Source organism: Theropithecus gelada, chromosome 14 (assembly GCF_003255815.1).
Source record: "Theropithecus gelada isolate Dixy chromosome 14, Tgel_1.0, whole genome shotgun sequence".
Lineage (NCBI taxonomy): Eukaryota > Metazoa > Chordata > Mammalia > Primates > Cercopithecidae > Theropithecus > Theropithecus gelada.
This window is the reverse complement of record NC_037682.1, coordinates 46,301,742-46,327,803: the sequence shown is the minus strand read 5'-3', so window position 1 is coordinate 46,327,803 and position 26,062 is coordinate 46,301,742. Positions and strand designations below refer to the sequence as shown.

General features: G+C 42.6%; 1 protein-coding gene across 2 annotated transcripts in view; it reads left to right on the top strand.

Annotated features, from left to right (window-relative positions):
- Window positions 1-17,492: 17,492 nt before the first annotated feature.
- Window positions 17,493-26,062, top strand: part of ZDHHC13 (zinc finger DHHC-type containing 13) — a 53,377-nt gene continuing 44,807 nt past the window's right edge. Inside the window, exon 1 of one of the 2 annotated variants that reach the window (XM_025358012.1) lies at window positions 17,493-17,635. In XM_025358012.1, coding sequence (XP_025213797.1) covers window positions 17,609-17,635 — 27 coding nt within the window. In that variant the 5' untranslated portion in view covers window positions 17,493-17,608. The remainder of the gene's footprint in view (window positions 17,636-26,062) is intronic. The other variant, XM_025358013.1, reaches the window with a different exon arrangement.

Below are 26,062 nucleotides of genomic sequence, written 5' to 3'. Positions count from 1 at the left end.
TTCACACCGCATTCTCTGAATGCCAGTGGTTCCTTGCCACATCAGTTATGGTCCCTGGTAAGCGCACAACTTCCAATCTTATCTATCCTCTTTGGTCCCTATCCCTTAGAAACTTGTGCATCAGTGGAAGTCATCTTCCTGACCTCTCAAAAACCTGGAATTTGAGGAAGTGGTTCCTGCACACTTTCTTCCTGGCCTTCCCCAGCTCCCTTCAGTATCCTTTTTCCAAATATGATAGCACTAGAGCAGGCAAGCAAATCTGAGACCTAGTGAGTGTCCAGTCAAGGGATGGGATGTGAGTCTCCCCTTTTTAGTAGTCATCAAATATTTCTATTAGTCATTGCCTACAACCTCGAGAGGCAGAGGGGGCAAGTGTTCTACTCCCTTCTCATTTCACAGAGAAGGAAGCTGAGTCTCAAAACATGTCAAGATCACACAGCTGGTCTGTAGCAGGACAAGCTTGCAACCAGATCCCAGTAAAAGCAGCCAAGCCAGAGTCATTTCAGGCACCAAAATGTTGAGGGAGTATCTTCTGACTTCAAAGGCAGGAATGAAAAGAGGAGACACTTTGAAATCTGGGAGGGGAATTTATAGTATTCACTTAGAGTCTTTTTGGCAAGAGTCCATAAAATACCTGTGGAAACAGGGATGGAGTTGCCCCTGTTCCTATCCTAAGTTGTCCCTGTTCCTGCACATGCATTTGAAATGCATATATAAAGTGTACTGAGGTTTAGAGTTGGGGAAATACACTTCCTATCAGGGAAGACTTTCTAGAGGGGTGCATTTTCAATAATCCTCAAAGGTTCAACACAAAATTGAACAGACAGAGTTGAGGGTGCCTGGATACCTGGCAAGTGTATAGTCCTGACATTAGGTCGACACATACTAGATGGCTATTATGAGCAAGGCAAGATAGTAGTGCACAATTTACATGCTTAGTGATGTGATTTTTAAGCTATCCTTACTGAATGTTTAGATTGTGTTTGCTTATGTTATTTTATTGGGTGAATAAAGGGAAGAATTATCATCTAGCAGGGGTGTCCAAGGGAGAGAATACAGTCATGGGTTCTTAGTTTCTGTTTCTGGTTGAGTCAGTAAAGTCCCTTCCTTAGTCCTCTTTTCTGCTTATCACTAAACACAGAAAATAAACACTATGGCTTCAGGCTGCTAAAAGCCTAAAACAAAACAAAACAGAACAACAACAACAACAACAACAAAATAAGGTAGGTTGGACAAGCTTGATAAAGTTCAGACCTAGCCTCACTCACCACTCTGAACCTGACCTTCACAATCTCCTTGCAATAGAAGCCCTCTAACTTTCTAAGCAGAGGTCTCCCAGACAGTCTCCCCATGAATTCCTGTTGGGAACATAGCTTCTTTATTTAGTTGTCTGCTTTAGGATTCACAAAGTGTTTTCCATCCATTATGTCATTTGATCCTCACACTGTCCCTAAGAGATAGATGTGCTTGTACTATTCTTATTTACAAATGAGGAGACTAAGAGTTCAAGATAGGGGTGTCAAATAGGGTTAAATTCACAATTACTTCCTGAAACACTATATTAAGGATTCTGGAGTCAAGTCCAGGGGTTTAGCAAAAGTTAGTGCTGTGACCAATTAGCAATGTCTTCCTCAGGCACAGAAAAGGAGGAGAATGGCACGCATGCTGGCAAGTTAAGGGACTCAGGTTTTCTGATTCCCTGCCCAAGGTCTTTTTCTCACTGCATGTTCCTCACAGAAGGCTTGTGGGAGGAGGCACGGCTATGTAGATCAAGGTGAGGACATGGCACACAGTAAATGCTCAGTGTGGTGGAGTAAAAAATGGCCCTCCAAAATACATCCATGTTTTAATCCTGGAATCTGAGCATTGCTTTATATGGCAAAAGAAAGGGGATGAGTCTTTGCGGATGTGGTTAAATTAAGATTCTTGAGGTGGGGACATGATTCTGGATTAACCAAGTGGGCCCTATATACAATCATGTGTATACATAGAAGAAGGAGGCAGAGAGGGATTTCACACACAGAAAAGCCGATTTGATTTGAAGATGGAGCAGAGGGATTTGGAGATGCATCCATACGCTAAGGAATATGGACAGCCTCTAACTAAAAGTAGGAAAAGACAAGGAACAGAGTTGCCCCAGAGCTTTTGGCGGGTGCACAACCCTGCTGACACCTTGATCTTGGCCCAGTGCTACTGATATCCGACTTCTGGATGCCAGAACTGTGAGATAGTATATTTCTGTTGTTTTAAATCACCAACTTTGTGGTCATTTGTTATAGCAGCCACAAGAAACTAATACACTCTGTAAATATTAATTTTCCCTCCTTTCACAATCTTTCTGAGTTCCATAAAACACACACTCATACACAAACATATTGTATTAGGCCATTCTTGCATTGCTACAAAGAAATACCTAAGACTGGGTAATTTGCAAAGAAAAGAGGTTTAATTGGCTTATAGTTCTGTGGGCTGTACAGGAAGCTGGCATCTGCTTGGCTTCTAGCAAGACCTCAGGAAGCTTACAGTCATGGCATAGGGCAAAGGGGGAGCAGGCATATTGAACAGCAAAAATAGGAGCAAGCAAGAGAGTGGGGGCAGGGTGCACACACACATAAATAACCAGATCTTGCGAAAACTCACTCAACACTATGAAGACAGCATCAAGCCATGAAGAATCTGTCCCCATGACCCAAACACCTTCCACCAGGCCCCATCTCCAGCACTGGGGATTACAATTCAACGTGAGATTTTGGTGGGGACAAATATCTAAACTATCACACCTTATATAACAAATAATGTGTATTTCCATATATATTCCATTAATGATAAGAAAAACCTCTATGATGAGTCGATATGTTTTAAGTAGAAACCAATGCTTACTAAGAATGTGCTTAGATGCTTGCTACATGAAGATGTTTACTCTACATGGGTACTAATTAAGAATCAATCTGTCTGCTCCATTTCCTCCAAGTACAGTTATTTGTCCAATGCTTTCTTCACTCCATTTTCAAGCCAACGGATAGAATAGCAGCATCATGAACAAATGCGAGCCTTTCATTCTAAGAGAAAGGCTTTGTCTCCATATCCTGGAGGAGGTTTTTTGTTTATTCATTTGCTTGTTTTCATTTTGAAGGTGTCAGGGCTGCAGTTTTCTTCCTCTAGGAAGAAGCTGGTAAATAAGCAGAAGTTTAGTGTGCCATAAAATTAGTACACAGGTAGAACAGTCCAAGGCCAACAAACTGAAAGCAATAAATCATGTAACCTCAGCTCATTGCCTATGGAGCCTGAGTTAGAAAAGAAAATCCATTATGAAAAATGACATTCTTAATAATGATATCTTATTCATGGATGGATGGATGTTGGGGAAGCTATGAAATGTGGCTTCAGAGAGGTTTGGAATGTTAATATCTGAGGATTCAGGAGATGGCTGTCGTAGATAATCACAATACAAATATTAGATTGTGAGTCACTGGGCCACTTGGAAAAAAATATTCTACACACGCATTACTCAGTAGAAAACACCCGTTGCAAAAAGTCACAGAAGACATGGAGCTGTCAGAAAAAAAATCATTGTCAGAAGAGCTTCAGTGAAGATTTTTAGCAGTCTAGACATGCTCGATAGCTAGTAGTTCTTGGTGCTCTATTTGAACTGGAAGAGATGTTAAAATGTATTTAACCCAACTTTTCCTCACCCCCCACCCCACTTCACAGATGAGGAGACTGAGGCTCAGAGAACCTCAGTTCAGCAGTGTGTAATGAATTAGTGTGCGGTAGAAACTTTACTCCTGGACCCATGCCTCTTCCCATTCACCATGCTGCCTCCTAGAACATCCCTCAACACACACACACACACACACACACACACACCTGCTCACCTTGTCAGAGCCAGTATGGGCCTTGTCTCCAGCCTTCCTTGTGTACTTGCTGAATCAAGTTAATCTATACCAGGTATTTATTGTGTGGAATTGAGAAATCTAGCCACTTTACACTTGACTGGATAAGAAAAAAGTGCCATTTAGAGTGTGTTTATCTGGTTTATTAGACTCTACCCATTACTCTTGGGAAACAAGCTTCAAGTTGAATTGGGGCACCAGGACATATGGAAATGAAAGGACTTCAGTAGTCCTTTGCTTGAACCAAGTCTTCTCTGGTCTAACGTAACTTCAAATCACTCTTGCCTTTATATACAGAAACCCTAAAGGAACCTCACTTGAGCTGAAGCATCACACACCTTCATTACTACCTCAACCTCAACATGATCAAACTCCTCAGTCCTAAGTAAATGCAATATTATATCCAACATGTGGGTGGGTATCCTGTTTTTGAGACTGGGTGACTTATTTCAGTAACTGCAAAGTCCTGAAAACAACGATGGCTACTTTTTCAATGTGGTACTGGCAAGTCCTGGGGTAAGTACAGCCGATGAAGTCCCTCAGGTGGGTACAGAGCAAGTGCTTAGCAAGGATCTCATGTAAGCAAATTAACATTTTGGCGGGGCGGGCGGTATCTCAGCAAGTGGTCACCAGTGTCCTCCCTGCACTAGGTGGTGGGCCTGGTGACGATGCTTATAGTGGAGAGCCTCTACCCTGCTGCAGCTCCAAACTCCCCAATAAATGATCAAGTGGTAGAGGAAGAATGAGCAGCATTAGTGACTTTTTATTTGTTGTTTCATTCATTCAACCAATCCTCCTGGGAATTCTCCTTTCTCCTGGCTTTGTGTTTTTTGTGGAGGGAGTTTCAAGTAATGCTTCTCTCCTCTCCACTCTCTACTTCCCCCTCCCCGTTTTTCTCCCTTACCCCAAAAAGAGGAGAAAAGACTTATAACAGAGTTTGGGAGACAAGCTTTCATACTCAAATCAGCCTTCTGTTTTTCCCTCTGAGATCTGCCTACCTTTTGCTCCATTCCATGCACTCAGATGCTTGCAGTGGTCCAAGACTGCTGGAAAATGTGATTGGGTAAGTCTCCAATTAAGGGGGTGAAGTATTAGAAGCCTATTGGCTAGAAGACCTAAGCCCCTTCCCTGATATCAGTTTTCATCACTAATGAAGTTGGTATTTTTATCTCTTTGTGTCTGACTTGTGTGTGTGTGTATCCTAATGGGTTCTGAATTTGGGTGGAGAAAAGAAGATATTATTTCTTCACCCCCACAACTCCAAAAACAATGAAGCATGTGCTTCATGTAAGAACTGTGCAAGAACAAACATCAGATTGAGCAGAACAGGATCCCATATTTCCACCTCTCATTGAGGGACAAAGAAAAATAGGGTGACCATCTCGCTTCGGTTTTAGCATTGAAAGTCCAGTGTCCCGGCCAGGTGCAGCAGCTCACGCCTGTAATCCTAGCACTTTGGGAAGTTGAGATGGGTGGGTTGTCTGAGCCCAGGAGTTTGAGACCAGCCTGGCCAACATGGAGAAACCCCATCTCTACTAAAAATACCAAAAATTAGCTAAGCATGGTGGCATGTGCCTGTAATCCCGGCTACTTGGGAGGCTGAGGCATGAGAATTGCTTGAATCCGGGAGGTGGAGATTGCGCCACTGCACTCCAGCCTGGGCGCCAGAGTGAGACTCTGTCTCAAAACAAACAAACAAACAAACAACAACAACAACAAAAAACCCTAGAAAGTTTGGTGTCCCCTGTTTCAGGAAAACTGTGATGGTTGGCCACCTACAAGGTGAAGAGTTCATTACAGAAAAATGCAATAATGTAATAAAGGAGCATGCAGAACCTGAAGGGGGAACAGAGAAGGAAGTCATGACTTCTTGGAGAGATCAGGGAAGCTTCCAGATGAAGTCCTAATTTACCAGGGCAGGGATGTGGGGGTGTAAGTGGGAGAACTGGATTGAGTAGAACTAGTTACTACCCTGGCTAGCTCTCTGGTATACCCAACAGGTAAAGTTCAAAGAAGGTGGGCGCTTTTTTTTTAAGGTCACATGATGAGTTAACCAACCTGGAAACTAAATCCACACCGCCAATTCCATAAGCCAAGCCCTATAACTCTCAAGACCCAAAGCCAGTTTTCTAATTAAAGAAATTCCTTCTAATTTGTCAATGGATGATGAAGAAATCATACTTTATTCCTGTTATTCCTTCCAGGAGTATCTCTGACCCCCTGGAATTAAAATACCATAGCCTTGAAAAAACAGAAAAAAAGAAATTCCCGATAGTCAAAGTATGTGTACAACCTGTCCCAGGGACTGACTGGTACAGATGTATGAAGCTCACCTCCTTTGCCTCAAGAACTGGCAAACTCTGTGGTTCAGCTGACACTCCAGAGCTTCCAGTGGCATCAGGCTGAGACTAGATTTGGCCTGAAATCACATCCTTGCTTTGGTTGTTTGTTTTCCCTTCCCTGTATTAGTCATGATTTTACAGAGAAACAGAACCAACGTGAAAGACAACAGATGTATTTTCAGAAATTGGTTCATGCAATTGTCAGGACTGGCAAGTCTGAAAGCCATAGGGTAAGTCAGTGGGCTGGAGGCCGAATATTCAGGTAAGAGTTGATGTTGCAGTCTTGAATATGAAGGCTGGAATTTCTATGGTGCCCTCTGAAGGCAGAATTCATTTCTCTCTGGGAAACTTCAGCCTTTGCTGTTAAAGCTGTCGACTGATTGGATAAGGCCCATCCATACCATATAAAGTATCTGCTTCACTTTAAGTCAATTGGTTTTAAATGTTGACTAAATCTCAACTAGTGTTTGACCAAGCAGCTGGTCACCATAATCTAGCCAACGTGACATAAAATTAACCATCACATTCCCTTACTTCCTAGCAGGTGTTCCTAAGAGCACTTCCTTAATAAGGCGTTTGCATAATAATCCTCATCTGGTGCTCAGCTTCTAGGGAGTCTGCACTGAGACAAATAGTGCTTGGTATCCTGGTTTGTACCTTGCTTGCCTATGGGCTTGCTTTTGTATTACTTCTCATTCCCTCTAGAAGCAAGCTGTTGGAGAGTGGATTTTTGTCTGTCTTGCTTACTACTATTCCTCCAGTCCCTAGAATGAGACCTAGCACATTGCACAGGGGGCTGTCTTTTGCCTGATTACTCTCAAATTTCATTTCCACTGCTTTGTTCTGCTATGGGTTTTAAGAAGGCTTGGACACTGGAATTACATTCCCTGGATTCTCTTGGCAACTGGCTTTCAGATAGAAAACCAGTGAGGCCTTCTATAAGCCTAATAAGGCACTGGTGGGAAACTGGAAGACAAGAGGAAGAGAGAAGAGGCTCTCTTCCTGCTTCAGACTTCTGTTAGCAACCTTCCGACAGGCACAGAGCACAGCGGGTGTTTTGGGCACTTCTAGCACCCACCAATGGAGCTACTTCCTCAGAGCCTAAGCAGATCTCCAGTCAACATGCACAGTGCCCACCATGGTCTTGGCGCCAGCCACCTGTGGTCAATCCACCAGCCCAGGCCTCCTAACACGGTGTAAGCACTTTCTTATGTTAAATTCCCTCTGTTTAAAATATCTAGAGAGATATATGTTCTTATGACTGGAACCTGTGAACCCTGGCTAATATTTAGGCCCTCAATAAATACTTGTTGAATAAGCAAAATTTAGCCCCAAGTTTATATTCTTAGAATTCAAAATAGTTCAAAAGAAAGAAACTTGGCTTTTACAGCATCAATAGATCAAATTATATGAAAGGACTCTTTTTGGCCCTGTTTTGGGCATATGCTCCCCCCAACCTCACCCCTACAATCCCCTTGGACAAAATGATGGTGTACCTTGAATGGTCAGGCCTGGCTCAGGGACTCAGCCTTATGGCTTATAGCAGGCAGGGTACTGAAATTGACAGTCCCACCTAAACTACTTGGGGTAACGGAGAGGCATTTCCCCAGTGGAAGATGGGCAGACAAAAAAATAAATTTTCCCACCACAAGGAACTTTTAGTCTCGGGGGAAATAGAGTAAAAAATTGTCTTAATATAATGTGGTAAAGCACCAGGTGTTCTGGGAGCAGGGGGGAGCATTTATTCTACAAAGTCCTTTCACATACATGAAACAATTTGTTCCTCACAATGCCAACCACTATGAAGTTGGCATCCTCATCCTCACTATGTAGAATCTTTGGCTTCCTATGATCTGTCTCTTCTCTTTTTGACTTCAAGTCCCTCTTCGTCAAGCTCCCTTAGCCAGGCCACCCCAGCCTCAACTTTCTTTTCATTCCCAGATATCTCAACCTCATTCCTTTTTTTTTTAAATGTAGAATTCTTCTGAAGTGATGGCAAATAAGTTGTCCCTGGTCCCATAACAATATTGTCACCTATTAATATATAAAACACCCACCTTAAGGCTAACACCATACCATATGCTTTACACGCATTCTCTCATTTAGTCTTCTTAACAGCCTTACAAAATAGTAGTAGAAATGCAGAAAGATTGTGTGACTAAGCCAAGGCTACTTGGCAAGAGCTGGGATATAAAGCTAGCTCTGTCTGGCTCCCACAACAGCAGCATTTCCTCCACTTGGTTTCCACACAAATTGAGGGATGGTTGAAAGAGCTGGGGATGTTTAACCAGGCGGACAACACACTTAGGGGTACTGTTATCCATTCAAGTATCTAACGGGCTGTGATGTAGAAGAGAGAATTCACTGGAATTTTTGTGGCGCCATAACCAAGAAAAAAGGACAGACTATAAACATAAAAGAGGGATAGTTGGCCGGGCGCAGTGGCTCACTCCTGTAATCCCAGCACTTTGGGAGGCCAAGGTGGGCGGATCACGAGATCAGGAGATCCAGACCATCCTGGCTAACACGGTGAAACCCCATCTCTACTAAAAATACAAAAAAAAAATTAGCCAGGTGTGGTGGCAGGTGCCTGTAGTCCCAGCTACTGGGGAGGCTGAGGCAGGACAATGGCATGAACCTGGGAGGCAGAGCTTGCAGTGAGCTGAGATCGGCCACTGCACTCCAGCCTGGATGACAGAGCAAGACTCCTTCTCAAAAAAAAAAAAAAAAAAAAAAAGTGAGGAATAGTTCTGTTCAATTTAACCAGTATGATAGAAGACAGTGAGTATCCCGCCACTGTGGATATTCAAGGAGATAGTGACAACAGCTTTTAAGGGATGTGGGAGAGTGAGAGAACTCTGACTCAGGGAGCATATTGGGTAGAGGATTTCTAAAGATCCTACAACTATGAAATTACTCCTTGTTTTCTGCTAACCTCATTTCCTGAAGTTAGAATCCTTGCAAGTCTGACTCAAGATTCTGAATCAATTCCAGAGGGTAAACTGATTTTTTTTTTTTTTTTTTAAAGTTAAGTCCTGTCACAGTGGCTCATGCCTGTAATCCCAGCACTTTGGGTGGCAGATGTGGGAGGATTGCTTGAGCCTAGGAGTTCGAGACCAGCCTAGGCAACATAGTGAGATCCCGTCTGTACAAAACGTTGAAAAATTAGCCAGACATGGTGCCTGTAATCCCAGTTACACAGGAGGCTGAGGCTGGAGGATCACTTGAGCCCGGGAGGTCAAGGCAGCAGTGAGCTGAGACCACTCCACTGCACTCCAGCCTGGGCAACAGAGTGAGACTCTGTCGCAAAGAAAAAAAAAAGTTAAGCCAAAAGACACATTGGTTGGAAACAAAACAAAACATGTTGATAATATGAATATACCATAGGGACATTTTGTACATTTTTATGTATCTTTAAGCATTTTAATCTGTCTCAGACATTTCCAGAGTTTTTAGTTTCATGTTTATCATTTTTAAAATACTCCATTTTTATCCAATTAAGATGACTCCGCTTGTTTGAAAATATTTTTACTGATTTTAATATTCTGCCTCAGACTCTAAGTGAATTACAACAGGAGCTGAGCTTGTGTTTGGCATGTGGGATCAAGCCCTAACAGCACCACCTTGTTTGCTGTATGTGGCCTTGGCCTGTGTGCAGCTCTGAGGCTGGGCTCTTATATGAAATGGGAGATAAAGCCTTCCTCCTTCCTTAGAGGTTGTCCTGGGAGAGCTTGGCCAGTGGGAGTGCTGCATGAAAGAAAGGACCCAGCTGGGGCATGACGTGAAGGGCTGACAAGAGGGCGGAGTGCCCATGCTCTGAGAGGTATCTTGTAGGCATTTCATTCTGTCTCCCTCTACCTCGCCCATGGGTCTATCACCCCAGGCTTTGTGGTAAGGGAAAGATGTGGAACTGTTCCTTTCTTCCTGAGCAGGAGTTCAACTGTCCAATAGGACAATCTGCTATAAGTGTCCATAGATGTTTGGAATTGGGATCAAACTAACTTGGCCTTGGAACTGAGGACTCATTTCTTTCTCATCTGTGGTATATGAGGAGCTACTGTGTCCCAAGTTCCATTTTGCAGGTGAGGAAACCAAGACTCAGAGAGGTTCCCTGTCTTGTCAGAGGCCAGGCAGCTGGTCATGCTGTGTAAAGACTTGAAAGCTGGGCCTCCTGATGCCCAGCCCAGTGCTCCTTTCACTGCTCGCACAGCTCTTCCTCCACGTGTGCGACCTCCCATCAGGCTGGTAGAGGACAAAGCTGAGCCAGGGAAAGGTGGGTTCTTGCCATGGGCCTTCTGTGGGTCTGTAATGTGGCCCAGCTCTGATCACATCTGGAGGCCTGGCCTCTGGTGCCCTCGAGCCAGGTCCCTAGTGACACTGTGTCTTGAAACTCCTTTCTAATCTGCCCCATCCTGGGGACACGCCAGCCTGAGAGCTCTTCCTGTTGGGGTCAAGTGTGGCCCCCACAGCCTCAGGACACTTGAGTTTCTGATATGACTGGTGTTAGTGCCTGTGCCATGAGCACCACCCTTGATCCCCCAGCTTCCCACAGAAAGGGTGACTGGTGGGCCATGCTACTCCTGAACCAATTCTGAGTGGGGACAGGACATGTGAAATTTGAAAATGAGTCATATGACTAACTGAAATTAGGAACCACTATGTCCCAATTCACCTCAAATTTAGTGCTTCCTTCCCTGTTCCTACCCAACCATGTCCTAAGAATGAGTTTTCTGACAATTTTTACCCCTTGCCCAACAAGTATTTATAAAGTACCTACCTGTGTATGTTCTGTACTAGGCTCTGGGGATGCAATGATGAACAGAAAGAATCCTTAACTCACAAACAAGCTGCAGGCAGAGGCAGAGGAGTAAACAGGCAGTTACAATATAGCAAGACAAGCACCATGCCAGAGGTGTAGAGGATATCAGTCACCACAGCCCTGGGGATAAAGGGATGTTTTGCACAAGGGGTAACATCCGTTCCTCCTCCTCCTACTCTTCCCGCAGAATTCCAATCTATCATTTTATTCGGTGCTCTGCCTCTCCTGCCATCATGCCTATTGCCCTTGCTTACAACAATCCACATGTCCAGAAGTCAGATACATCAGCAACTCAGTAGCACTGGGAATGATCCCAGCGCCTTCAGCTTGGGAAATCCTGATTTTGCCATATTTCATGATCTATACAAAGCACAATGCAAAATTGTTTTATATAGAAACTGAGATGAAAGGTAACCATTTGGCCTCAGATGGTGCCACCTTCTGTATCTTGAACAACTTGCAACACAGCTGGCCAGCTTGGTCCATTACCGTGGACACCACTGTATCACTATAATTAGAGCAGCAGCCAACAAGAGATTAAACCAGCGCTCATTCTCCCGTGAAAGCAGAGCTGAGGGGAATGCAGCTTTTCTCACGAGCACAAATAATTTAGTGTGTAGAGTAGGCTGGTGATGGAAGGAGAACAATTATTTAATGTCACCTGTTGAAACTAGAAATAAATTTTGGTGAATGGATCCTTTGTCATTGTATTTCCTGTAAAGTCATGAATATTCCAGAGCTAGGCTCTGGATTAAACTGGTCATAAGGATCAATGCTAAGGCCAAGTCTTCCCTAAGATTTCAGTTTTTCTCAATTGCCTTTATAACAGCCAACATTTGTAGAGCACTTACTGTACTGCACATCATATATATATATTTTTTTGTTTAACCCTTTTATTGAATCCTCTATGAAGTGGGTGCTATTACTATTCCCATTTTATAGATGAGAACATGGAAGCTCAAAGTGGTATAGTCTCTTCCTGGGAGGAGGTACAGTCTCTTACTGGGAGGATGCAGACAGTGAACCTCCAAAACCCTTGACCCACCTTGATTCCCCCAAGTGGGCGTATTTGAAAATATATTTGAAAAAGTAGCTATATGAAGTTTTGAAAGGCCCTGAATCTGTGGCTAGTCCCTGGGCTCTGAACTTAATTTTTGTCAGGGACGATATTGACAAGGAAACATCACTGCCCTTGTCATTGAATGTTTTTGGCCTCAATGCTTCAATATTCTCTAGCCTGATACTCTCAACCAATTGCTTAAACTTCCTGAGCCATGTCTACAAAGTGGGATGCTAATCCCTGTTCTGACTACTTCACAAGGCTGTTACAAATCTCAATCTCAGTGGAAGCAAAAGTGTTTTGCAAACTGTATAGAGACAGAAATGAGATTCTTAAATGCAAGTCAACATTTTGGAGCACTTAGCTTGTGTTAGGAACTGTGCTAGGTGCTAGAAATGCAAATACAAATGAATGATATATGGTTGTTTACTCATTCAACAACTGAATATTGAGCAGCTCCCATGCGCCATGTACTGTGCTATTCACTGGCAATGCATCTGTGTCTGAGACAGGCCCAGGTTCTGTGCTCATGGCTTATGGTATGCAGAGAAGATAAATGTTCTCAACCTGAATGAAGTAATAATGTTCCACAGGTGCTGTGACAGCAGCACTTCAAAGTGCTATGGGGCACCTAACAGGGCATCCTAACCTGGTCTAGGAGTCCAGGAAGGCCTTCCTGGGGAAGTGATACTTAAGTATCTGCTATGAGCACAGAGACTATGGGGAGATGGGTATATAAATCAATAAATACACAACTATGATAGTAGGATATAGAAGGTGGAGAAGGGAGTCTTGCCACATCTGTATCAGAGTCAAGGTAGATTTATTACCCAATTCTGAGTGTTGCTGTCACAGTTTGGACATAGCCATAAAAAATCTCCATTGATATTTAAATGTATCACTGCAAGGAGATGACTAAGACTCGAAATAGTAGCTACTGAAAGTAGTAGGAATACTTCCTGCTTCACCTTCTCCCTCTCTACACCTCTCTTGCACACACACACGCACACACAGACACACACATAGACACACACATAGACACACAGACACACACACACAAACCCCACCATAATAATCTGGTTAATCTGGCAAGTAAAAAATAAAATGCACACCATGGGCTCCTAACCCAGATAGTAACTGTGGTTCTTAAAATATCTCATGACTAGATCTTGGTGATCTGTATATAAAATGAGTTTTTAATTTTTCATTGTTGAAGCTTTTTCATGAGTAGAAGACAAGAGATTGAGCAAGACTCCTAAGTAATCCCTGTCCATCTCCCAATCCCCAGCCCAGAGCATCTGTGAGTTGGGTTACAGTTAGAAAGCTTAGGCTGCCCAAAGGCTGGCAAGAGAGCCATAGGGGGTCAGAAGAGTTGTCCCAGCCCTATATTCACCACTACTTTGGAAAGTGCATTGTTCAAGTCATTTTCCCTCCCTGAGCCTCAGTTTCTCTATAGGTAAATGAAGTTGGGAAAGTCCTTTTGAGCTGGTTTTATGACTTTCTGAAGAGGACTCTCTACCCCACTTATCTCCCCAGGCTAAAGTGGGTTCCTGTATTATATTCTTGGCACTTTTCCTTTTTAGCACTTGCCATTGTCTCTAGTTCTTTTTATCTATTTATTTATCACTATCAGTATTTGCCTCCCTTGGACTGAATTCTAGAAGAGCAGAGGCTGTGGTGTTCACCACTTTACTCATATGTTTAGCCTGGACCTGGTGTATGTTCAGAGCTCAACAAACATTCACTACCTAAAGGACAGCAAGCACTCACACCACCCAGCCCTTCTGGCTTGGTACCGCAGAGCATCAGGATTTCATACCTGGTGTTTGTGAGAAGCCCTCTGCTGACAGATGTGTGGGGTTTTGGGACATTCCAAAGGGTTGTTTTGTTGCCGCCATCAAAATTATTACAACCACAAGTCCCTGGTTCAAAAACCACCCCTGTCCTTTCCAAGCATATGGAAGAAGCGAGGCCAGAATCAAAAGTTTAGTCAGAACAAAGTCAGCTGATGCTCCTATTTTGGCAGTGAGGATTAGTAAACCTTAATATGGAATTTTTAAAATCCAATAGTGGTTAAACATTGTGAAATCAGCACATCTTAGAGTGATTTATGGAGTTGAGCTGCCTTTAATGTCATCTTATAAACCATTTATTTCAATTGGACTCATTTGTTTCTTCATTTATTTCAAAAATGCGTCTTTTTAGCCTTTACCGTGTGCCAGACCTTGTGCAAAACATAATGAGGACAAATGGATGTGCACCAGCAGCCAAGTGGAGGCTGAGTGAAGGAAAGAGGTGGCCAAGTGGAGGAAATAGGATCTACTTAAGAACTGCAAGGCTGACTATAAAAAGTAAATATTTGTGAGCCCATTTGATGAAAGTCTGTCTCTTACTGCTACACACTAGAGTAAACCCCAGGAAGCCACGAAACAGTTTTTTCTGTCTTGCTCAATACTGAATCCCCAGTGCTGAACAGTGCCTGGTCCATAGAAGGAACTCAATCCATGTTTGTAGAATGAGGGAAATAGTGTCACCTAAAAGAGACTTAAAAGTGCTGGGGGAACTGGAAAGGTAAAGTTTAGTCTCAGCTGGGAAATGACATCATCAGAGCTGAGAGGAACTGTAGAGTTTAGTGCTTCCAGCCTCTGTTCTCATCCCTATTTTACAAACAAATAAATTGTCATTAGAGAGGGAAAGTGATTTGCCCAGGGTCGCACAGTGTAATGAGCTGAATTTTGTCCCCCTTAAATTCGTATGTTGAAGTCTTAACCCCCAGTACCTCAGAATGTAACTTTATTTGGAAATAGAGTCTTTAAAGAGGTAACAATATTAAAATGGGTCATCAGGGTGCCCGCTTATCCAGTATAACTGGTGTCCTTATAAAAAGAGGAAGTGAAGATATGGCTATACACAAAGAAGGAGACCATGTGAAGACACAGGGGAAGATGGCCATCTACAAGCCAAGGAGAGAGGCCTCAGAAAAAACCAACCCTGTCAACACCTTCATCTCAGGCTTTTAGTCTCCAGAACTGTGGAACAAATTTGTTTAAGCCACTCAGTCTGTGGTACTTTGTTATGGCAGTGCTAGGAAACTAATACACACAGAAAGTGATGGCAAATCTTGAATTAGAAGTCAGGTCTGCTGAATCTCTATCCTTGGCCCTTGGCATGACAGCACCCACCTGGTACTGTCAGTGCCCGCCCCAACACCCACTCCCAAGGATGACAATGGCAATGGTGAGAATAGCTAACATATATATTGTGCCTAGTATGTACAGACCCTCCTCTAGGTACTTCACATACATTAGCTCATTTAATTATCTTGACAGCACCATGAAGTAAGTACTGTACTGTTATTATCTCATTGTTACAGATGAGGAAACCTAAGGAAGGAAACTGAAGGAGGAAAACTTCGTAACCTGCCGAAGGGCATGCAGATACTAAGTGCTGGAGCTGAGATTCCGGCTCAGGCAGTAGGCTCCAGGAGCCTGCTTCTTCTCCCATCATACTATTCTAGTGGGGTATGTCTACCAGCAAAGGTGTCTTCAAAGATGAGAGCTATTGCTGGCAGTTAGAGGCTATCACTGGGTTTGGTTTCATATAGCCATTAGACATGGATATGCTTGATGTGAAATAGTTCACTGGAAGCATAAAACATGAGTGCAGGGAAACCAGGAGCCTGGCTAAAGAGTGGGGTGTTGGGATTTAGTTGCTCCAAAATCTTCCAATGTGTTAGGATATCAGTGCAGAGGCATTGAAACAGATTTTAAGCTTCCCTCAAGTTCTACAACATCTTTTAAATCAGTCTTTGAAAATGAAAGAAACAAACTACTTCAGCCAAAATGCTTGCAGTAAGAAACCTGGGTTTGAACACATTCTTTACTACTTTACTTGCTGAGTGACTAGGGGTTTATGGAATCAGCCTGAACCTCAGTTTCTCCTCCCAGGAGTTGGGGAAAATAACGCCCATCTCGTGGATGAGACATAATGTATGGAAACACTAGCACAGTGACAACAGATTGTAAGTGATGAATAAAGAAAGCTCTTATTAGTTAAGCAAGATGACCAAACCCAAACATTCTTTCTTCTGTGAATCCTCACCCAATGCCTCATCCTAACCTGTTGGAATTAATTGCTTTTTCCTCTGGCTTTCGGTGGAAGTTGCTTGCACTTCTACTTGTCACTCCATTTGTCCGTGTATTAATGACACACCTGTACATCCATCCATCATTCATTAAAATTGTGCTGAGCATTTTCCATGTCCCAGTGCTGTGTTAGACACTGGGAGTTCAGAGATGGATCTGACATGGTTCCTGTCCTCAAAGAGCTTGGGCTTTTGGGGGCAAGCCAGGGCTGATGTACCCGAAGGACACAGACACTAAGTCAACAGTAACACATCTACGATTTTATTGTATCATAGCAATATTTTTCATGAGAAAACTCAGCACTTTGTTGGACTTCTAGATATTTATTTTATGATTTAGTATTATTTTTATAAAATAAGGAAGTCATAATGTTTTCAGATCGTTTTCAAATTAGCTTCCAGAAGTCTTAATCTGGTTCTGCTTGGCAACAGACACATCTAAGGAACCATTACAAAGAACTGTGTTCAGTGCTGGGCTAGAAAAACCCCAGTGTTTACTCGGGGCTGAGGTAGGAGAGCCCCCACTGCCCCATTGGAGCGCCCCAGTTATCCCTAATGCTTGCTTCATAGACCTTCAAGCTGGACAGAGCTTAAAAATGCCAGCTCCTCCAGTGCCCTCCACAAAGGGTCGTGGAGGTCGGGGGGAGGTGCGCTTCAAGTGGGAGGCTTTCGCCCACTCCCCGTCCAGCCTGCGCCGTAGAACTCATTTTTTGTTTCATGTGAGGAAACAGAACCCCAGCCGGTAGAGGTGACTTGCCCAAGATCACACAAATGGAATGGAAAACATTTAAATAGCTAATATCTATTGATTCCTTTTTATATGTGACGCACTGGCTGAGAGGCTTTACATGCATTTTCTCATTTAATCCTCCTGATAATTCCATGAAGTAGGTACCCTTATTTTCCTCATTTCACAGATGAGAAAACTGAGGTAAAATAAGAGACTTTCACAAGGTCATCTAGCAGTTAAGTAGCCAAGTCCAGATTTGCTCTCAATAGATGGTGGTTGACGTTGGAATAACAGTCTGATCCTGACCCCGGGCGCACATCTGGGGACCGTGGCACCTGGGGCTGGGGGAGCGACAGGCACTCGCGGGCTGGAGGTGGAACCTCTGGCGAACTATTCACAGCGGGTTTCCCTGGAGGTGAGAAAGTCCCGCCCCTAGCCGATGGAGCGCTGGGATTGGTTCTCCGGGACCGATTGACGGCTCAGGGCACGAGCGGGGACCGCAGCGGCGGAGGTGAGGGCGCCAGCAGGAAGTGGGAGAAGAGGCAGCCCAAGGCGGGCTGGCGGGCTGGCGGCAGTCGCTACTTGCCTAGTAACCTCAGCCGCTGTGGGTTCCTGGGGAGATGGAGGGGCCGGGGCTGGGCTCGCAGGTGAGTGCGACCGGGCGGTGGCTGTCCTGGGGGCCAGGAGAGCGACTGCAGCTGTGAAGGAAAGGACGGTGTGGGTGAGAGGCCGCTCGGTGAGGGGGTTTCGGGAGCGGCGGGGCCTGCGTCTGGGAAGCGGGAGCCTGGAAACACCAAGAATGATGCTGGAAATTCTCTCTGAGGTGACTGGGAAGGAAAGGCAAGGACTGACGGGTGAGGGCCTGAGCCGGCCCCTCCAGCCTCCATCCCTGGCCAGGGCGCCCCCTGGGGCCGGTACCCGGAGCCTGGCGGGGACATCTGTGGTCCTGGGGAGGGGAGGATGGCCCTTCCCGGGAGAGGTGTCAGGTTACACACCTGATTCGGACCCTGAAGTCGGAGCGGTTCTGTTGATTTCTTTTTCAGCCCTGGCGCCTTGGCACCCGCCTCCACCCCACCCAGTTCAGTTTTCGCTTCTGTTTCCGTATCCTTGCTTACTCCTTGAAAGAATTAAGGCTGCTTGTTTAGGATGGAGGAAAGGGGCGTGGAGAGGGGAGGTATACATGGGGATCTGCAAAATCTCAAAGGACAATATTCCGTGGAGGAGGTGTTGTATAAAAGCCAGACGGAGTTCCAAAGAAGTGAAGCGGGCCGATCGGGGAAGTTACAGGAGGTAGATGTTGGCTCCAAGAGAACGAGATTTTTGTGCTTTTTGCTTATGGCCCTTTCCTAGTGCCTAGAGTACTGACTGGTATATTGTAGACGTTCACTTAATATTTATTGAATAAATGCAGAATTTCCAGATTCAGCCAGTTTTAGTGAGTGCATAACCCGTGCCAGATGCTTTCATATGCATTATTTTATTCCAGAATTGAAGCATCCTTAAGATATTATCCCCATGTACAGATGAGAACACTGAAGCTCTCTTCAGTTGGAACGAGTTAGGCGGTAGATTCTCAGTTTGGGATGATTGGATTAGTTGATCTGTAAAAACATTTTTCAGTCCCGAGAGTGTTCCTCATGCTCTCCCTTTCCCTTCTTTCAGCAAGGTCTTGTATAGGTTTAAGTGAGGGACAAGATGTCTGGGGAGATGTCAAGGTGTTCTGATTGGTTGTTCTTGCATTTTGACAGAAAAATAAATAGTTCTCAGGCAGACTAGATTTTACCAAAGGGTGTTGAATCTTCACATGCAAACAGCGCCTCATTCTTTTTCTCAGAGAGGCTCAAAGAAAAGTTGGTAGAAGTAACTATTATGTCTTAATTACTGCCACTTATTTACAAAAGCCTTCAAGTGCTTAAAGTTCCTCTGTCGTGCTGAAGGGAAGATTAGCCTTGTCCCAGTTCCGTGGCCTAGAGAGAGAGAGAGAATGATTCGGTGGTTGAATTTAGTAGGGAAAGGTAGAGACATCATTGTTGTTGTTAATAGTAATTGCTCTTGTTAACTTTTTCAATAATGTGAAGAGCTTACCTATATATACTGCTTTGCAGTTTGCAAAATACTTCCCCATTTTTGATCCTCACTATAATCCTTTGAGGTGGGGAGAAATTATTATTCTGATTTTAAAGATGAGAACAGAGGCTCAGAAAACTGGAATCACTTGCTACAAGTCAAATAGCTGCTAAGTGATAGAGCCAAGACTTCAGTCATTCATTCAGCAAATGTGTTTTGAATGTCTGCTAGGCACCGTTTTAGGTGCTGTGATAAATTAGTGAACAAAACAGACAAAAACATTACTGTTCTCATTGAATTTGGTTCTTTTGATTCCAAGATCAGTGCTGTTGGATTTTTGCCAGGATTTGCCTATAGGATCAGGTCTCCAGTTTCCTTTCTGACCTCATCCTTTTTTTTTTTTTTTTTTTTTTTTTTAAGACAGTCTCTGTCACCAGGCTGGAGTGCAGTGGCACGATCTGGGCTCACTGCAAATCTCCGCATCCTGGGTTCAAGAGATTTCCCTGCCTCAGCCTCCTGAGTAGCTGGGACTATAGGCGCGGACCACCACGCCCTACTAATATTTTGTATAGTAAAACGGGGTTTCACCATGTTGGCCAGGATGGTCTCGATCTCCTGACCTCATGATCCGCCCGCCTCAGCCTCCCAAAGTGCTGGGATTACAGGCGTGAGCCACCACGCTCGGCCTGACCTCATCTTTTACTACTTTCTTGCTTGCCCAGTCATCCCCAGCCACACCAGCCTCAGGGTCTTTTGTACTTACTATTTGCTCTGCCTGGAATGCTGTTTCCTTGTGTGCCCACTTGGCTTATTCCCCCACCTCTTTAAAGTCTTGACACAAGTGACACCTCTGTGTGGCGTTCTGTGACCCGCGTATTTAAAATTGCAAACTTTTTCCATCATCAGCACTACCAGCAACGCTCCCTGGCCTCCTTCCTTGCTTTAGATTTCTCCTCAGCATTTAACACCATTTAATGTACTTATTGGTCTGGTTTATTGTTTCTTTCTCCTCCACTGAATGTTAGTGCTATAAGGACAGTGATTTTTATCTGTTATGTTCACTGTTGTGTGCCTGGCATCTGGAACAGTGCCCAGCACTGGTGAGTACCTGTAAATACTTGTCAATGAATGAACTTGGAAACTAAACTCTGGAACTTCTGTTAATGAGAACTTTAATGACATGAGAACTTTTAATGACTGTCACATATTTCTCTCTCAGTCGCTCCTTCTCTCTCACTCTTTTTTTATTTGATAATCTGGCAGGATAATGACTGTCATTGGAGTTTGAGTGTGGTTTTCTAGATCTTGATTTTGGCTTAAATTAATGCCCACTGTAACTTTAACAATTCTTGTATATAATTTAGAAAAATAATCGCATTTGTGACATCTCTGTGTGAGAAGTATTACACGATCCCTCAGAACTTAAAGATGCTGTAGTTATCTATTGTGTAAGAAACCACCCCAAAACATAGTGGTATGAAACAGCCTTTTTTATGCTCATGGACTCTGTGTGTCAGGGACTTGGACAGACTGCAGCAGGGTTGGTTTGTTTCTGTTCCACCATGTCTGGAGCCTCAGCTGCAAAGACTCATAAGCTGGAGATGACTTGAGAGCCGGTGCTGGTATCTACGAGTCTTCACTTACATCTGGCAGTTAAGTTCCAGTAGAGACACCTACACGTGGCCTGTGCCTGTGCACAGTATAGTGGCTGAGTTCCATTAGTGACCATCTAATGGAAGAGCCAGGAAGAAGAAACTGCCAGTTTCTAAGGCGTGGTCCTGCAAACTGGAACAACATCACTTCAAAATATATTATTAGTGAGGTAGTCACAGAGCTCAGAGTCAAGAGGAAGGGACATAGACCTTTACCTCTTGATGGAGAAGTAGCAAATAATTTTGAGGCTATGTTGTAAAAATTACCACAAATGTATTCATATGTCTGTTAGATAATTTTCATAATATCTTGTTCTGCTTTTCACTCTTCTGTGGAGGACAGTGAGCTAGCTACATATCTCTTTCTTGTCATCCCTCTTTTTTCCCTCTTTAAATTTTTTTTCCCCTGTGTATCTTAATTAAAACAACAACAATAAAAAAAACATTATTCTACTATCTTGAGGCAGTTGTAGACTGGAATCCTAGGAAGACTAGAGGAAGTAAAATGGAATGGAATCATAGAATACTTGGAGCTGGAAGGCTTTTCAGTATTACCTAGTTGAGAGATTCTTAAACTGGCATATAGGATAAGCTTCAGGGCATTAGTGAATATCTTGGAATTAGTGAACATCTTGAAAAGTTAGTTTACATGTGCAGTTGTGCATTTCTCTTAAGTAGAGAGGCCTTAATTTTGGAAACATTTTCAAAAAGGTCCATGACATTTGGAAGGTTTGAGAACCATTTATCTAGTCTAGCCCTTTAACTTTTCCCATGAATTCAAGACTCAAAAATAATAACTTACTTTCCAAAGGTTCATAGCAAGTTAGCAGAGCCCAGGTGTCAGGGCTCCTGATGCAGTGCATTTTCACTGCTACTCAGCCATGATAGGATCTTGTTTGATTGTTTGCTGCCACTTGGAGTCCACCCATTCTTTAGTTCAAGGTCTGAGTAGTAGTCTGTATTTTACTCTGCTCTGAAAATGGGGAAGGGAGTATATCCCTAAGTAGAATATAAGTTCCTTGAAAACCAAGGACCTTGTCTGTTGTTCATTGCCATATCGCTGTGTCTACAATAGTGCCCAGCACATAGTAGGCATTCAGTAAATGTCTAGAATGAATGAATTATGGAAGGAATTGTGTCTTATTCATCTTTTATCCCCGATTACCTACTTCTGTGATTTGTATAGGTGTGCTTTATATTTCCCTGAATGAATAATTAATGAAAACTCTTGGGAGTTGGCTGGCATTGTAAGAATTTGCTTAGTCTGTTTTGTTACCTTAACATTGTAGGCAGCCATGTAGCAGTTAAACTTCTTTATCCATATAGTGTGTTCATGCAGTACAGTCTTTACCAGTTCCCAAGTCAATAATGACTATTGTAACAGCTTGGCTTAGGACCATGTAACATGAGACTACTTAGAAGGAGCTTTATGGGTGTATTGATCTGTCTCTTTCCTTTTGCAAATGTAGAAATGAGCCAAAAATAGAGTAGATGATTCGCCACTATCATACAGCCAATGTGGCTGTACTAGGAATCTGGTTATTTGGCCTGTGTCATCAGTGCAATCAGGAGAGATTAGGCTGAGAGTATACTGTGGAAGCAGAGACTCAATGTGTCTTCTTCCCCATCTTTTGAGACTGAAGGTTGCCTGTCTCCTTCTCTGCCATGTCCTTGCCCTCCTTTTCCTGACCTTGCTTCACAGAAAACTTGACAGAAAAGAAAAATTTCAGCTCTCTTCTGTTTGAACATGGGGATAGGAGCCGGCTGCCAATTTCATGTTGTCATGGATCATGTTATTGTAAGATTTGACAATGTATTTCTAAATTATATTCATTAACTAATAGCTCAGTATATGCTCATGGCAAGATTTGAATTAAAGATAGTGGTTATAAATCTGCATCAATTTAGCCTTTTGACAGTTTCGAATTTTTTCCGAGGGGGTACTGACTTGTCAGATTGGATTAGATCATCTTTGTTTATACTTCATGTGTCTGATGAAGAGTTCCTGATCTGCTATTTTCTTATTTGCTTGTGCTTATTATTATTATTATTATTGTTATTATCTCAATTCGTGGCTTCTTTGTAGAAATCAGCTTAAGCTACTTGCTCATTTTGGGAGACGTAATTTAGTTAAACTTTAACAATATAATTTGAAAATAATCCAATGTATTTTGTAAAATGCTGAAGGTCCTACTGTCAACTCTCTGTTTGTGGAAGCTTTCTCTGCCCCCAGGTTACCTTGTAAACAGAGTATAAGGAGTGACCTGCTTGGCATACCAATAAATGAGACTGCCATTGTTAAAAATTAGTAAAGCTTTCCTGCCAGCAGAGGTATGCTAAAAAGAAAAAATAAATTTGGTAAAGCTTCCCAGCTACTCGGGAGGCTGAGGCCGGAGAATGGCGTGAACCCGGGAGGCGGAGCTTGCAGTGAGCTGAGATCCGGCCACTGCACTCCAGCCTGGGCTACAGAGCGAGACTCCGTCTCAAAAAAAAAAAAAAACTCAAATTTGTAAATTTTATTTTTCCTTTTTAAGTAAAAAGATAAAAAGTTATTATAATAGAAGCTTTAACTTTTTCTCATATTACCTAGTGGGTTACTGCATATATGGCCTTCAGTGTACCTTCCTCACTTTGTAGATGATTGACTTCAAACATAAGCTTTGAATATAGTCATTTTTAGGTTTTACTTTGATCTGGATTTGGGTAAACAATGATGACATGAACAAAATATATCTCCTGTTTTCTAGTTTCTTATAATTGCCATTTAATCATATATATCACATATTGCTTGCTATTATTATTTTACTCTGTCTCTGACATATCTCCCTTATTAGACTTAAATTCCTGGAGGAGAGACACCCATGTCTTCTATGCCCTTAGCATAATTGTACATCATAAATACACAGTAATTAATTGCCTACTAAACAAATGCTCTTAATTGTGGATAATCTTCACATTGAAACATGTAAATCTCCTCAATTTTATACGTGAAAAATAAAGCTGATGTCCTTAATGCCTTAACACAGTATAAGAAGCAACAAATTTGTATCTAGAATGACTCCATTTTCCCTGATGAAAAATCTGTGTATAAACAAAGGGTCAGGGTCGGGTGTGGTGGCTCATGCCTGTAACCTCAGTGCTTTGGGAGGCCGAGGTGGAAGGATAACTTGAGGTCAGGAGTTTAAGACCAGTCTGGGCAACATAACGAGACCTGTCTACAGAAGAATAAAAAAATCAGCAGGGTGTGGTGGTGCTTGCCTATAGTCCTAGCTACGAGGGTAGGTCAGGTGGTAGGATCACTTGAGCCCAGCAGATAGGGCTATAGTGAGCTTTGATGGTGCCACTGCACTCCAGCCAGGGTGACAGGTAATACCCCGTCTCAAAAACAAAACAAAAAAGGGTTAATCTTTCTAACCTACAAAGAGAAACAGATATGTACAATTCATTAGAAAAATAAGTAGACTATGAAAAGGCAATCCACAAAAGAGAAAATATGGAGAGCCAATATACCTAACAACAACAACAACAACAAACAAAACACTCAGACTCATTAGCAACTAGGGGAGTACAAATGAAAAATAGGATGCCATTTTTAGCCATCAGATTGTCAAGGTTGTAAAAAGATTGATAATATTCGGTTCTGGGAAGTTTTGTAGGGAGAAAGGACATGTATATACATTGCTGTTGGAACTGTGAATTGGGGAGAGTATTTGGTCAGAATCTATTTATGTTTAAAATGCACGTTTTTTGACTCAACAGTCCTACTTTGGGGAATCAATCCTATAGAATTAGAATGCCCAGGGTATTGATTGGATTGTGTATAGACGTGAAAGGCTGAAATCAACCTGTGTCTCTAACCAAAGGGGAATGGTTGAATGAATTATGCTATATCTATATACAATGGAACAATAGTGAAATATTACTGAACTGTAGGACTGTACATGATATATTGTTACATGAGAAAAGCAAGTTGAAGAATAATGTATATAATGTGATCCTATTTGTTCAGTAAGTATAAGAAGGAAATGATTAAAAATGTGTGTGTATGTATATATATAGCACAATATTATATATGTTAAAATATATATACATAATGAGGGAAGATGCACCCAACTGTTATACTGGTTATCTCTGGTGGTACAGTATTGGAGAGGAAATAGTCCAGATTGTTAACCCCGTATTCACTTCTGTATTGCTAGATCTTTAAAATTAATTTGTATCATTCTATAGTTTAAAAATCTAGTAAAAATTTTTTTTATATAAAAATACACTGATTTTTTTGGTCAATCTTAGCTGTACTTTTTGTTACACCTGTTACTTACTGAAATTCTAGAAATTTTGAGTATAGTTCAACTCTTTTCCTCAACCCTTTGCCTTCTTCCAATTGAATATACTTACCATGACATCAGGAAAAGCATCCTAAAGTAATGTTTTTATTTACATTTCAATCTAACTACCTACATGTTTATTTTTAACTGTGTGTGATTCTGTGTGTGTGTATGTACGGGGGTATTGATTATTTACCAGATAAATCAGAATTTACCTATTCAGAAAAGCAGGTGGACTGAAGAAGAAAAAGACCGGAATTTAAAAACCACCAAATCAGTAGCTGATTTACTTTTTTTCTCTCTGATTTGCCCCCAGCTTTGACTTGAGCCCTGGAAGTAAGCATCAGTGCAGACAGCGAGTGCTCTATGAGAAGCTATCTAGTTAAAGCTCAAGGAGCCGCAAAGGGATTTCCTGGCAGCACAGGCACCAGAAACACTGAGGGAGAACTTTCTTCTCTGAACAGAGGAATTGTGACCCCAAGACAGTAGTTTTTAGACGTGACACCAAAAGTACAATCCATAAAAGAACAAATTGATAAATTGGACTTTTTTAAAATTTAAAACTTCTGCTCTATGAAACAGACTTTTAAGAGATGGGAAGGTGGCCGGGCGCGGTGGCTCAAGCCTGTAATCCCAGCACTTTGGGAGGCCGAGATGGGCGGATCACGAGGTCAGAAGATCGAGACCATCCTGGCTAATACGGTGAAACCCCGTCTCTACTAAAAAATGCAAAAAAAAAAAAAAAAAAAAAGAGATGGGAAGGTAAGGTACAGACCAGGAGAAAATATCTGCAAATCACGTATCTGACAAAAGACTTGTATCTAGAATATATAATATAAAGAACTCTCAAAACTTAACTGTAAGAAAACAAACAGCTCAATTGAAAAATGGACAAAAGACTTGAACAGACACTTCACCAGAGAAGATATACAGATGGCAAATAAGCACCTGAAAAGGGTGAGAATGCAGAACAATTGTAACTCTCATAGTTGTTAGTGGCAATGCAAGGTGGTATAGCCAGTCTGGA